Source organism: Lactuca sativa, chromosome 9 (genome assembly GCF_002870075.4).
Source record: "Lactuca sativa cultivar Salinas chromosome 9, Lsat_Salinas_v11, whole genome shotgun sequence".
Lineage (NCBI taxonomy): Eukaryota > Viridiplantae > Streptophyta > Magnoliopsida > Asterales > Asteraceae > Lactuca > Lactuca sativa.
Window position 1 is genome coordinate 153,699,979 of NC_056631.2, and position 12,273 is coordinate 153,712,251.

Sequence of the window (12,273 nt, forward strand, 5' to 3'; positions counted from 1 at the left end):
GACATGTGAATAAAGATTAATTCAAAATAATCATAAAATGACATTCGGCAAATTGAATGAGAGTGTGTCAAGTGGCAAAAAAAAAAAAAAAAAAAAAAAAAAAAAAAAAGCTTCATTTATTAGAGCTGATAGTAAGTTGTAGCATTTTTTTTTCAATTTATGCTTATATATGAACTTAAATTATGTGTACTACTTTTTCCCATTTCATGGTTATGCAACTCTTTGTTTATTTATAGAAAAAAAATTGAAGTTGGCGGCACGACTGTCGATGATTTCTTGTTTATTTCAATTTTATAAAATTATCACGGGATTCTTATTGATTTATGACATTCTTATTCATCACGAAACGAACATTGTTTTATGATTTCAAATGCTTTTGAAGTTACCATTAACAAAATTGATTGGCCCTACTTCTTTACACACTCCTTTGATGAATGAGTTCTTCGGAGCCTCCCACTTATACATTACTCGTAGACTAGATGCTATATGTCTTTAGATTCTATGTAGGTAATTCGTACATGGATGTTATATAGGGTTTCGGGAGACGATAAGGATAAATGCAGGGTGTGACAACTTAATATCTGAAGAAGGAGGACGGTGGAGAGTGGAGATGTTAACCACGACCCATGGTGCAAATCTTGTCATAGTTATTCCATCATCTATAAAAGCTCTCATCGACCGTTATGTTATTTTTCTATGTCATGGTGATTGTTTAATGTCACATGTTAGAAAAGATTGAAAGAAATTGTCGACTAAAAGTCAGAATTGAACAACAATGCAAAATTTAGTGAAAACCCAATCAAACCTACATGTGGAAAAGATCGTCATCCCGTTGTGAATGGCAAATGAAGATGGTTGGCAATGCGACGACGATAGAAATGAAAAGCAAGGTTAAGGTTTTGTAACTTTATTGTATGTTTGGGACATCCGGGTTAATGGATGAAAAATGTACATGAGATGGTGTGTGATGGAGAAGATGAAAATAAGATGTGTAACATTTATTTGTTTATTAAATTAATTTAGTAATAATATGATTCACATGTCTTTACTTTATTTTTGTAAATGACGTTCAAACCTCTATAGTTTGGGAAATAAAATTTATAAGTACTATTCTTTTATATAAAACCTTACAGAAGAATTAAATTACGTTATACATCTTAATAAAAAAAGTTAAATTTGTTATTTTCCCTCAATTTACCTTTTTATTCATCATATCCTACTTTGGGTCGTCCATATACCAAAATTCACATTTTCTTTGATGAAATCAAATTAATAAAACAAAATGTTATTCCTATAGAAACAAATCGTTAGTAAAAATGCCTTCAAATTCACTAACCAGATTTTATTTTCTAATTTTTGACATTTTTTTTTCAAACGACACTCTACTCAACCGGTCATTGTCGGATATCGAGTAACATGCTACCAAAGGAAAATAAAAATTCTGGGGTTCAAAATAAGAATCACAATACTTTTGTGTCTAAAACGAAATCAACATAAGTGCAAAAAATATAGACGTTGAGATTTAGCTTCTTCAATCAACGGCCTGGATTCTTCAAATTCAAAATCATATGAAATCGCCCCTTTATACTCTCCTTTCACTTGCCCGTTTAAATCTCTCGACGCTCTCTCTCTCTCTCTCTCTCTCTCTCTCTCTCTCTCTCTCTCTCGTACACATTCATCCTGCTCCCCATCAATTTCTCTAATTTGACGTGTTTTTTCGAAGATCTTCAGTAGAATTTTCTAATTTCACGGCTGACAAACGCAGATTCATGGCAGGTAACTTCAATTGTATTCGTTTTGATTATTTAGGGTTTTTATACGCATATGATCGAGTTTTTGACAGTGATTGGTTTGTTTTCCTTGAACAGATAAAACTCGAGAATTGGAAACTATAACTATGAGCATGAAGCTTTTAAAACTAGATCCGGATCAAACCATAGAAGGATCTCCAGATTATATTTCAGGTTAGATGTTTTGGTCTAAACTTTTAGTTTTCTTAGGTTATGAGTCGCATAAGCAATAACTGAAGATATATTATATGAACAATCTGATTCCCTTACACATAACCTCACAAACAGACAGAATGTTTAGATTTGTTAACAATTATTGTTCAATTGAATTTTCTGTTTTTGTTCATTTTCAGAAACTGTTGAATGCAATGGTGGTGAGTGTAACAGTGATATGCATTCCGATCAAGAGCAGCGTACCCTTCCAATATTTGAAAAATTCGATAAGTTGAGCAACAAAGTGAAGGTATAAGTTACAATTCCTTTGTTTCTTTTGTAATTTTATCCTAGATAATTTCCAACATTCTTATTTAAATAATTCTGCATTTGTTTTGTTTCAGAATCTGAGAAAAGAACATACTGCATTATGCAATGAAGTGAAAAACATTACAGCAGATTCTTTTCCTGGCTCTGAAGTTTTTACTGCTCTTCAGAATCTTGGTATCTTCCCTAATTCCACTTTCAATATGTTCTTGGTTTTATTCTTTAGTGTGTACATAAACTTAACTGATTATGATCATGTTGTTGTTCTAAGGCGAGGAACACGAGAACTTAAAGAAGAAGTATCAAGAAGAGTGCCAAACATTGAAGAACAGATTCCATCTAGAATGCTCGGAGAGAAGAAGACTCTACAATGAAGTAATTGAACTCAAAGGAAACATCAGGGTGTTCTGCAGATGTAGACCCTTAAATCACGATGAGATCACTAAAGGATCAACTTCAGTGGTTGACTTTGAATCAGTTCAAGAAAACGAGCTCAAGATAATCGGGTCAGATTCATCTAAAAAGCAATTCAAGTTTGACCATATTTTCAAACCAGAGGACAACCAAGGTAAATAAACAACAACAAATTACAGTGATCATTTCATTATCATTTTCATCCTCATAATCTCATCCAATTATCTTATCACAATCACTTGCAGAGGCTGTTTTTACACAAACTTTGCCTCTAGTGGTATCAGTCCTGGATGGCTTTAACGTATGCATTTTTGCATATGGACAAACTGGAACTGGAAAAACATTCACAATGGAAGGAACACCTGAACACAGAGGAGTCAACTATCGAACACTGGAGCAACTATTCAAAGAATCTGAAAAGAGAAGTGATATCATGAGATATGAACTCTTTGTCAGCATGTTAGAAGTTTACAATGAGAAAATACGCGACCTTTTAGTTGAAGAAACTGAACACCCTTCTAAAAAGTAAGCATTCTTGAATTCTTGAATGTTGACATATCTGATATACCATCTTAGTTTTCTACTTTTTACTCATAAAATACAAATCCAGGTTGGAAATCAAGCAATCAGCTGAAGGAACACAAGAAGTTCCTGGACTCTCTGAGGTGGCTGTGTACAAGACAGATGAAGTTTGGGAATTGCTCAAAAGTGGGAGTCGTGTCAGATCTGTTGGATCTACCAATGCCAATGAGCTAAGTAGCCGATCTCATTGGTAAGTGTGTGTGTGTGTGTGTTTCTGATTATAGAATTGTAGTTTTGAATATGAAATCTTTATGGAAAATGTTGTGATTTGTGAAGCTTATTGAGGGTGACTGTTCGTGGGGAGAATTTGGTAAATGGACAGAGGACAAGAAGTCATCTTTGGTTAGTTGATTTGGCGGGAAGTGAACGTGTGGGGAAGATTGAAGTTGAAGGTGAAAGATTGAAGGAATCCCAATTCATAAATAAATCACTTTCAGCTTTAGGTGATGTGATTTCAGCTCTTGCATCAAAGACTTCTCACATTCCTTACAGGTATGTCTCTCTCATCTGGATTATTATTATTTTTATTTTATTTTATTCTTATTTCAATCTTTCTTTTTGACCAAATCAGGAACTCAAAATTAACCCATATTCTTCAGAGCTCTCTAGGTGAGTTTTCTTTGTGCATAATGTTGTGATAAAATTACAATAATACAATAAATAAATTAGTAAAAGTAGATTGCTATTTCTTGCAGGAGGTGATTGTAAGACATTGATGTTTGTGCAAATAAGTCCAAGTTCATCAGATTTGGGAGAAACAATTTGTTCCTTGAATTTTGCAAGCAGAGTGAGAGGTGTTGAACATGGCCCAGCTAGAAAACAAACTGATGTCACTGAACTTTTCAAATATAAGCAACTGGTAATTTCAAATAGCAACCTACTTTCATTTATTTATTATATTGTTACTCTTTCTTATATAATTAAATTAATTAATTATCTCTTGTTTATTTTGTTAAAAAAAATAGGCTGAGAAAGCAAAACATGACGAGAAAGAAACCAAAAAGTTACAGGATAATCTACAGTCTGTGCAACTACGTCTTTCTGCAAGAGAACACATATGTAGAACTCTTCAAGAAAAGGTAAATAAATCAAGAAATAAAATAACAATATTAAAAGAACAATTACTTATTATTATTAATTATTTATATTTATTTTGTGGTTTTTAGGTACGAGATCTTGAAAGTCAATTAGCTGAAGAGAGAAAAGCGAGACAAAAACAAGAAAACCGAGCTCTTGCTGTTGTTTCTTCTTCACAATCTTCATTAAAACAAAGCCTGACTACAATATCGGAAAAAAGACCTCCATTAATTCCTTCCACATCAAAACTCCGCCTCCCTCTTAGAAGAATCACAAATTTTGTGTCCACTCATCCACCATCATCCGCCACCTCAAAATTAAAATCCAATTACAGCAGCTTACTTTCCGATGAAAAAGAAAACCTCTCAAAACCACCACAAACCACCAAACCGCTCTCCCGGGCCCGCCGCGGATCCATCGCGTCAAAACCGACTCCGGCGGCAAATCAGGTTTTGAAGCCGAAGAGGCGGGCGTCGATTGCCGCTTTCCATTCGGAATCAAGCAACACTCCGGTGGCGGGAACTACCGGTGGTGGTGGTTCGAGGCTGAGGGATGATGGTAATCGGGTGGTGGCGCGGCAGTCGTTTGTGTGGGATAGGCAAAGGGTGTTGAGGACTTCGAGGGTGGAGTCGCCGTTGGATAAGGAGGCGGCGGTGGAGGGGACACCGGTGGCGGCGGCGCCGAGGAGGTTTATGGGGAGTCCGCCGCCGTCGCAGGCAGTGGGGTCGTGGAAGCCGAAGCATCCGACGGTGGTGGCGTTGCAGAGGAAACAGTTGGTTTGGAGTCCGTTGAAGTATAGAGGGACAAAAGCAGTGAGGAAGTCGTTTGTGTGAAACAGTTGAACGTTTGTGGTTATAATTTTTTTTTTTTTCTTTTGGTGTTTGGATATGGTTAAAATGTATGCTTCTTGCTTGCTACAGATACTATGATATGTTGTTGCCTTTTTTCAAAAAATATGTTTGAATGTTGAAGGCAAATTGAATTGTTATGTAGTTTATGCTAAAAACATTGTAAGTTTGGTGTTAACCATGTCATGTTGGTTAATATGAATACAGGTTTATGTAAAGCTCAAACTCACAGATGTCGAGATTTATGAAATAATATGTTTGAATATATGTAGCACAAGAAGGTTTATGAAAGTAGGATATCATGTTGTCATGCTAGATATAAAGTTGTTAGATCATTTCCCTATTATGTTGCAGAACCATTGCATTGATTATGGTCATATTATTTTATGGTGGATGCGGGTCGAGTAAGTTTGTTATCTACAAAAGAAACAAACTTAAATTTATAAAATAGCGGATTAAATGGTGGCACATTGGTGTAAAGACTCAAACCGATTCCATAAACAATCTTTCAAACTTAGAGAACTAAAGTCTTATTATGGCAATTTCATTGAAATTACCACAAAAAACAAAAAAAAAAAAAAAAAAAAAAAAAAAAAGCTTAAAAAACTATACCAAAACAAACAAAACAAAGACAACTTATCCAAAACAAAAGAATATTCTCGTCCAATAATATTATATCACTGCTCAATTGAAACAACTTCAAATAAACATGTTGTTTCCATAAAATTAGCAAGTCATTTGAACTTCAAACCATCGATATCAATATTCAAATCAATAATCAATTGTGTTGGGAACTCATCATTTATACACCTATAATTTACACACCTGATGCGTCTTTTACAGATAACAAACATCATCATCAACTCTTGAACAACACAACGAGTTATAACATAGTTTTAAAACATAATAAATTGAAAGACATATGAAAAGTTTAAAATAGCACCCACAAAATCTATAACCGCATCCCAACGAATACACTCTTCCAATCGATTGACACGTCGAAAAACAATCCTTTAGCAAATTGTTTTTGGTAAATAGCTCTACATTCGACATACAATGCGGCCTTAAAATACGAAAATTTCAGAAAAAAAATTGTTTTAAGTTATATATTGGTTTTGGTGCCCTTAATAGAATTATTTTGTTCTCATAGACATTGATTAATGAGACAACAAACTTTATGCTTTCGATAAGATTACCTTTGATTTTTTTTTATTTCTTTATTTAATACAAATGAAATCGGTTTGAATATGGTAAGACACATGGATGTATTATGTACATCATTAAAAATTAAAAGTCAAAGATCAGTCAAGATTCAAGAAGGTGTATAGGAATTTAGTCGGTAATGTTTTTTGAAAAAAAGGAATTGGCATCGCCTTTCCCTCCTTTCCCCCACATCTCACCCCACACACACACTCTCTCTCTCCAACTACGAACTATTTTCTGTTTACCAAAGGAATCCAGATGAATCCATAAACCCTAACAGCATTGCAATTGATACTAGTAGCGATGCACGATATGTTCGGATCAGTCCGTCGATCTCTGGTTTTTCGTACTCCCGACGGCGGCGATCCCGGAACCCTAGCCGACAAAATCCATTCATGTATTCGCAAGTCAAGAGTTTTCTCCAGAACTTCCTCATTTCTGCCTTCACCTCCACGGGTGGTAAAAGAGAATGATGAGAAAGTTCCTACTATCCGGTGGCGTAAGGGTGAATTGATTGGATGCGGGGCTTTTGGTCAAGTGTATATGGGCATGAATCTCGATTCTGGAGAGCTTCTTGCTGTTAAACAGGTTTAAAATTTAATTTCATTTGCCTTGGTTGTCTGATTCTGATTTGAGCTCTGATCTTGATTAGTCTGTTTTCAGGTTTCAATTGCTGTTAACAGTGCGTCTAAAGAGAAGACTCAGGTTTGGACGCTATGTTTATTTGAGTTAACTGTTTAGTGTGTAAGATGCATTTTTCTTCTTTCGTTTTTTCCATAGATTTTTTCCTTATTTGGATACGCATTCAATCAGCTTACCTCAGATAAGTAAATTAACAGAATGCAGGACAAACTAATAGCAAATGAATGCTTTATTGATCAAACTTCTATTTCAGCTTATACATTCTACCTCATTCCTGTTCAAATTATAATTTGCATTCTCTTCTGAGATGGAGGGATTATTATGTTTACAGCAGCTGATCATCATATTTGTTTGATCTTAGTCCGTTACTGGTTTCTGTGCCTGTATGTAGTTATTTTTATTGTTCATGAGACTCATACTATAGAGAACTCCATGTAGATGTTAGATACAGATAGAAAGATGATGCTGTATAGCAATGAATGCATTTATTTGCAAAAAAAATAGGTTCTAATCATAACTTTTGTGTCTTCCAAATCCAACCCCTCAAGAAAAATTAGTATAGTATAATGTTTTCTACAAATCGTTGGAACCAGGAGATATATAGTCAATGCATTTTTATATGATTTATAGTTATACCCATCAATCTCTGAGTCTGTATTCATGTATGCCTGTTACTTTATTTCAAGTTATTCAATTAGTCTTTAGTGCTTACTTAGCTAGGTGGATTGTACAATAGGTTCACATAAGGGAGCTTGAAGAAGAAGTGAAGCTTCTTAAGAATCTTTCTCATGCAAACATTGTTGTAAGTGAAATGTTACTGAGTTTATAGGAAATTTCAATTCTTTAATCTTTACCAAACTAATGCTGTTATGTTTTGGTACTTTAGAGATATCTTGGAACAGTAAGAGAGGAAGAAACTTTAAATATTCTTTTGGAATTTGTTCCTGGAGGATCAATTTCATCTCTTTTAGGCAAATTTGGACCCTTCCCTGAAGCAGTATGTAACTTTCTAATCACAATTTTCACTTTTTTTATCCCTTTGGATATCTTCTTATATGATAACTTATCTCTTTTTTTCAGGTCATAAGAATGTACACAAAACAATTGTTATTGGGGCTTGATTACTTGCACAAGAATGGGATAATGCATCGCGATATTAAGGTGTCTATTTTGTCCTGTTTCTTGTTCTAAGTTTTTTACTTCATCATTCTGCAATGATATATAAATCTCTTTTCACATTCAGGGGGCAAACATTCTTGTTGACAATAAAGGATGCATCAAACTAGCGGATTTTGGTGCATCAAAACAAGTTGTTGAACTGGTAAACCCTCTACCTTTTTCACCTTTATTTATTTGAAGAAAAATTACCATAGGCAAGTTTATATTTAATATAAAAACTAAACTTTTATCAGGCTAATGGGTCAGGTGCAAAGTCAATGAAGGGAACACCATATTGGATGGCTCCTGAAGTTATACTTCAAACTGGTCATAGCTTGTAAGTACATTTATATCTATCATTTTTACACCTGATTTCTTGTGTTTTCCTATAAACTTAAGACAATGGGTCTCTACTCTTGAATCTTGAATCTTGATACGTCTGTTAACTCAAAAAGTTCATATCTTGCAACACTTTTCATATGTTTATTGTTGGTATTTAGTTGCAACAGTTAATGTAAGTAAATGCTATGTTACATAGTATGAATTGTGTTAACTAACTCATAGATCTTCTATTCATCCAAAAGGGTGTTGAGAAACGAATTGTTTGGATATTAGTTTTCTTATTTTCTTTTTCTTTTTCTTTGTATCATTTTTTTTAGCTCTGCTGACATATGGAGTGTTGGGTGTACGATAATTGAGATGGCTACAGGAAAGCCTCCCTGGAGCCAACAATATCAACAAGAGGTACTATTCAATTTCAAACTACTTTTTCTATAGAATGTGTCTTTGATTTCAATACTTATGTTTTAAACTTTGATCAATAATACTCCACATCATTTGATATTATTTTATCTTCATTTCAGGTTACAGCTCTGTTTTATATTGGCACTACAAAGTCTCATCCGCCTATTCCTGACAATCTTTCTTTCGAGGCACAAGATTTACTTCTCAAATGCTTACACAAGTACATACATCTAATCATTTTCATTTCGTATTTATTACAATCCGTATAATTGGTTTGGGGGGAGGGTATTTTGGTCTTTTAATACAAAAAAGAAAGAATAGAATCAAATTCCTTTCACCACCCTCTATGAATGTTGAAATTCATAGAACCAAACACAAACACACCATCGCATTAGAATCTTAAATTCTAAATCTGCTAGAATCCACAAATGAAGCATGCCTTTATATTTATTTATTATTTCAATCTGTATAATGGGGGTATTTTGGTCTTTGTTTTTTCATCTTGTTTCCAGTTATTACACTAAGTTGGTTATATTTCAGGGAACCTGAGATGAGGCCTTCTGCTTCTGATTTGTTACAGGTGATTCAAAATTTGAATCCTTTTTAATTTCTCTCAAGAGTCAATTCTCAACTTATGTTGTTCCAATATTTTTGCATTATTTCTTGCAGCATCCTTTTGTTACAGGGAAATCTCAGCCAAATTCTCATGTTGCAACTCCAACAATGGTTAGTTTTTTTTTGGCTCTTTTCCATCTGCATTTTTTGTATTGTCTAAAAGAAAAAAAAAAAAGAAATACTTTCATATAGTTTTATCCTTTAAAAGATTTGTGTTTTGAAACTACAATTGTATTAATAAGGATAGTAGGATGCTATATTAAACAAATAAATGAAAGTATGTTGCTATTTCTTGCATTTAGCTTTTTTCATTTTATCATGTCAGGAAAATATTGAAGCTCCTTCCACTTCATGCTCAAGCATTCTGGATAACTCGTGAGTATATTAATTTTAATTTGATGCTTTAGATATGTATGCAGTTTAGTTAAAGTAGAAAATATTGCATTTATTTTGGAAATAAGAATGCATAATTAACTATTATATATATATATTTTTTTTAATATTAAATGACAAGCAGCCCTGGTTCCATGTGTAATCTGGGCACCATCAACTTCTCTGCTGTGAGTTTTGAAGAAAGTAAACTTGAGTGGAGAGCAGACAACAGTGATAATGACATGTGTCAGATGGATGACATCAATAAGGTGGATATATTTTATTTATTTTTCTTCTTTTTAAAATTTACCTTTTTGATTTGCATATTATGTTTTTGGTAATTAGAGTTTCAACCCTATGGAAGAACCTTCTGTTAACGAGAGTTGCATACTAAAACAACAAGGAACCTTGGACATCGAACAATGTTTTGAAAAAGTTGTTGGTGACGTGGTCCAATCCCCAAGCGACAGCTGTACTTCTTTTCAAATTAGCCGATCCCTCTCTGAGGATGACGATGAGCTCACCGAATCCAAAATAAGATCTTTTCTGGATGACAAGGTACTGCTTTTATTTTTTATTTTTTAATCTACTTTCAATTCATTCATATTTGATATTTCATTTCATTTCAGGCATTAGAGCTAAAAAGACTTCAAACACCATTATATGAAGAGTTCTACAACAGTGTAATACCTTCATGCTCCATAGACAATAATACTGAAACATCCACCAATGGAGGAGGAGGCTCTCCAAATTACTTAAAACTCCCCCCAAAAAACAGGTCTCCAAATCCTCCTTATAAACCAGTTGATGTTGCAAGTAATTCAAGCCCTATGAGTGGTGGTGAAGAAAGCACTCATACTCATACTCCAATGGACCTTTCCTCACCACAGTCTAATAATAATGATCTCACAGGAGCAGAATCTCAACAACCAAACACCAAGTAATAAATATATATTTTCATTTTGTGTATTCAAAAATCTGTTTTTTTTAAACGTGTTGTTATTTTCAGTGTGGATTTTTCAGAAGTACAGAGAAAGTGGAAGGAAGAGCTGGATCAAGAGCTTGAGAGAAAACGAGGTATGAATTATATATATAATAGGAAGAAGAAATGTAACGTTTATTAAAAGTGGTTTTTGTTAGTTTGTTTTTTGATATGTTTGATGATGTGATGATGTGTAGAGATGATGAGGCAAGTAGGTGTTGGGGGAAAGACATCTTCACCAATAGATAGAGGATCAAATCGACAAAGAGATAAGTCAAGATTTGCATCTCCAGGGAAATGATTAAATATGCATTTTTTTTTTTTTTGTGTGAAGGAGATTAATAAAGCATAAGTATTTTCAAACTCTAGGTTTGAAAATGAAAGCTTTTCATCCCTTGTGCCTTTTTTTTTTTTCACTCCATTTTATAGTATTTTGGGTTTGGTTGAGTGATTTGTATCATGAACATAAATCTTTTCATGCCTGTTCTATAATAATTCTTTTCTTACATTGTCCACATTATTTTTTTTATTCCGTTGAGCCGTTAAATAATGGTGTATTTTGTTAATGTGAATTATTGTTTTGAAAATGATTTAAATGGTTCATAAGTTGAGGTTAAGGAGGGCGGTATGTTATGTCAAATGCTTTGCTGATTTTAAAATCTACATTATATTATATAAATCATGAATAATCGTGACACCCAAAAAGTTTAGGGGACGTTTGATTTGAGGGGTTTGATTCGATTTTATATGATTTGAGTATGGGCTGATTATACAAAAAATTATAATTATTATTATTTTCGGTTTAACCATTTAGTTTTAATTTATATTAAATAAGTCACCAATTTTTAAATAAAATAGTTAATATATCAAACTATATAATATCTTGTCGTCTATTCGTCTATAAATATCATCTAATAATGTCAAAATGTAAAGTTCTTTTTTTTTGGAAAACCATTTGATTTCGGGTTTTATGATTCAATTTTAATTTTTCAGGTTAAGAACACTTTAGATTTAGTTTTTTATGATTTAGATTCAGTTTTTTTTTTTTTTTTTTTTTTTTTTTTTCTTTTTTTCTTTTTTTTTTTTGAAAAATCGTTCCATTTTAGCTTTTTTGGTGTTGAAAAATCAAACAATAAAATTTGGTTTCTATAATTTTGTTTGGGACTACAACTTTCATACAAACACTTAGACCATTTGTATAATGAAGTCTAAAAAATGTTAATTTTTTATCGGTGATCATATCAGATCTATTTCTTACCAATGGCCATTTATATAACGAACTTTGCGGTTTGATATCGACATATGTTGACATACATGTTTGTTTATAGAGGAGAAAACGACATATGTTGACATACATGTATGTTTA

At 33.2% G+C, this 12,273-nt stretch overlaps 2 protein-coding genes across 2 annotated transcripts; both read left to right on the top strand.

Moving 5' to 3' along the window:
• Nucleotides 1–1,616: 1,616 nt before the first annotated feature.
• Nucleotides 1,617–5,409, top strand: LOC111895774 (kinesin-like protein KIN-14S). Its single transcript, XM_052767267.1, has 12 exons — nt 1,617–1,776; nt 1,869–1,964; nt 2,144–2,253; nt 2,348–2,447; nt 2,542–2,838; nt 2,930–3,209; nt 3,295–3,456; nt 3,543–3,758; nt 3,838–3,875; nt 3,962–4,125; nt 4,232–4,345; nt 4,433–5,409. The coding sequence occupies exons 1-12, from the start codon at nt 1,770–1,772 to the stop codon at nt 5,174–5,176; spliced, it is 2,328 nt and encodes a 775-aa protein (XP_052623227.1). The 5' UTR covers nt 1,617–1,769; the 3' UTR covers nt 5,177–5,409.
• Nucleotides 5,410–6,524: 1,115 nt separating this feature from the next.
• On the top strand, nt 6,525–11,424 carry LOC111895786 (mitogen-activated protein kinase kinase kinase ANP1). The gene is made up of 17 exons (XM_023891850.3): nt 6,525–6,982; nt 7,058–7,099; nt 7,773–7,838; nt 7,923–8,033; nt 8,117–8,197; nt 8,280–8,357; nt 8,449–8,531; nt 8,854–8,938; nt 9,058–9,158; nt 9,479–9,518; nt 9,608–9,664; nt 9,879–9,928; nt 10,071–10,194; nt 10,271–10,483; nt 10,555–10,865; nt 10,935–11,002; nt 11,105–11,424. The coding sequence occupies exons 1-17, from the start codon at nt 6,698–6,700 to the stop codon at nt 11,206–11,208; spliced, it is 1,899 nt and encodes a 632-aa protein (XP_023747618.1). The 5' UTR covers nt 6,525–6,697; the 3' UTR covers nt 11,209–11,424.
• Nucleotides 11,425–12,273: the final 849 nt, after the last annotated feature.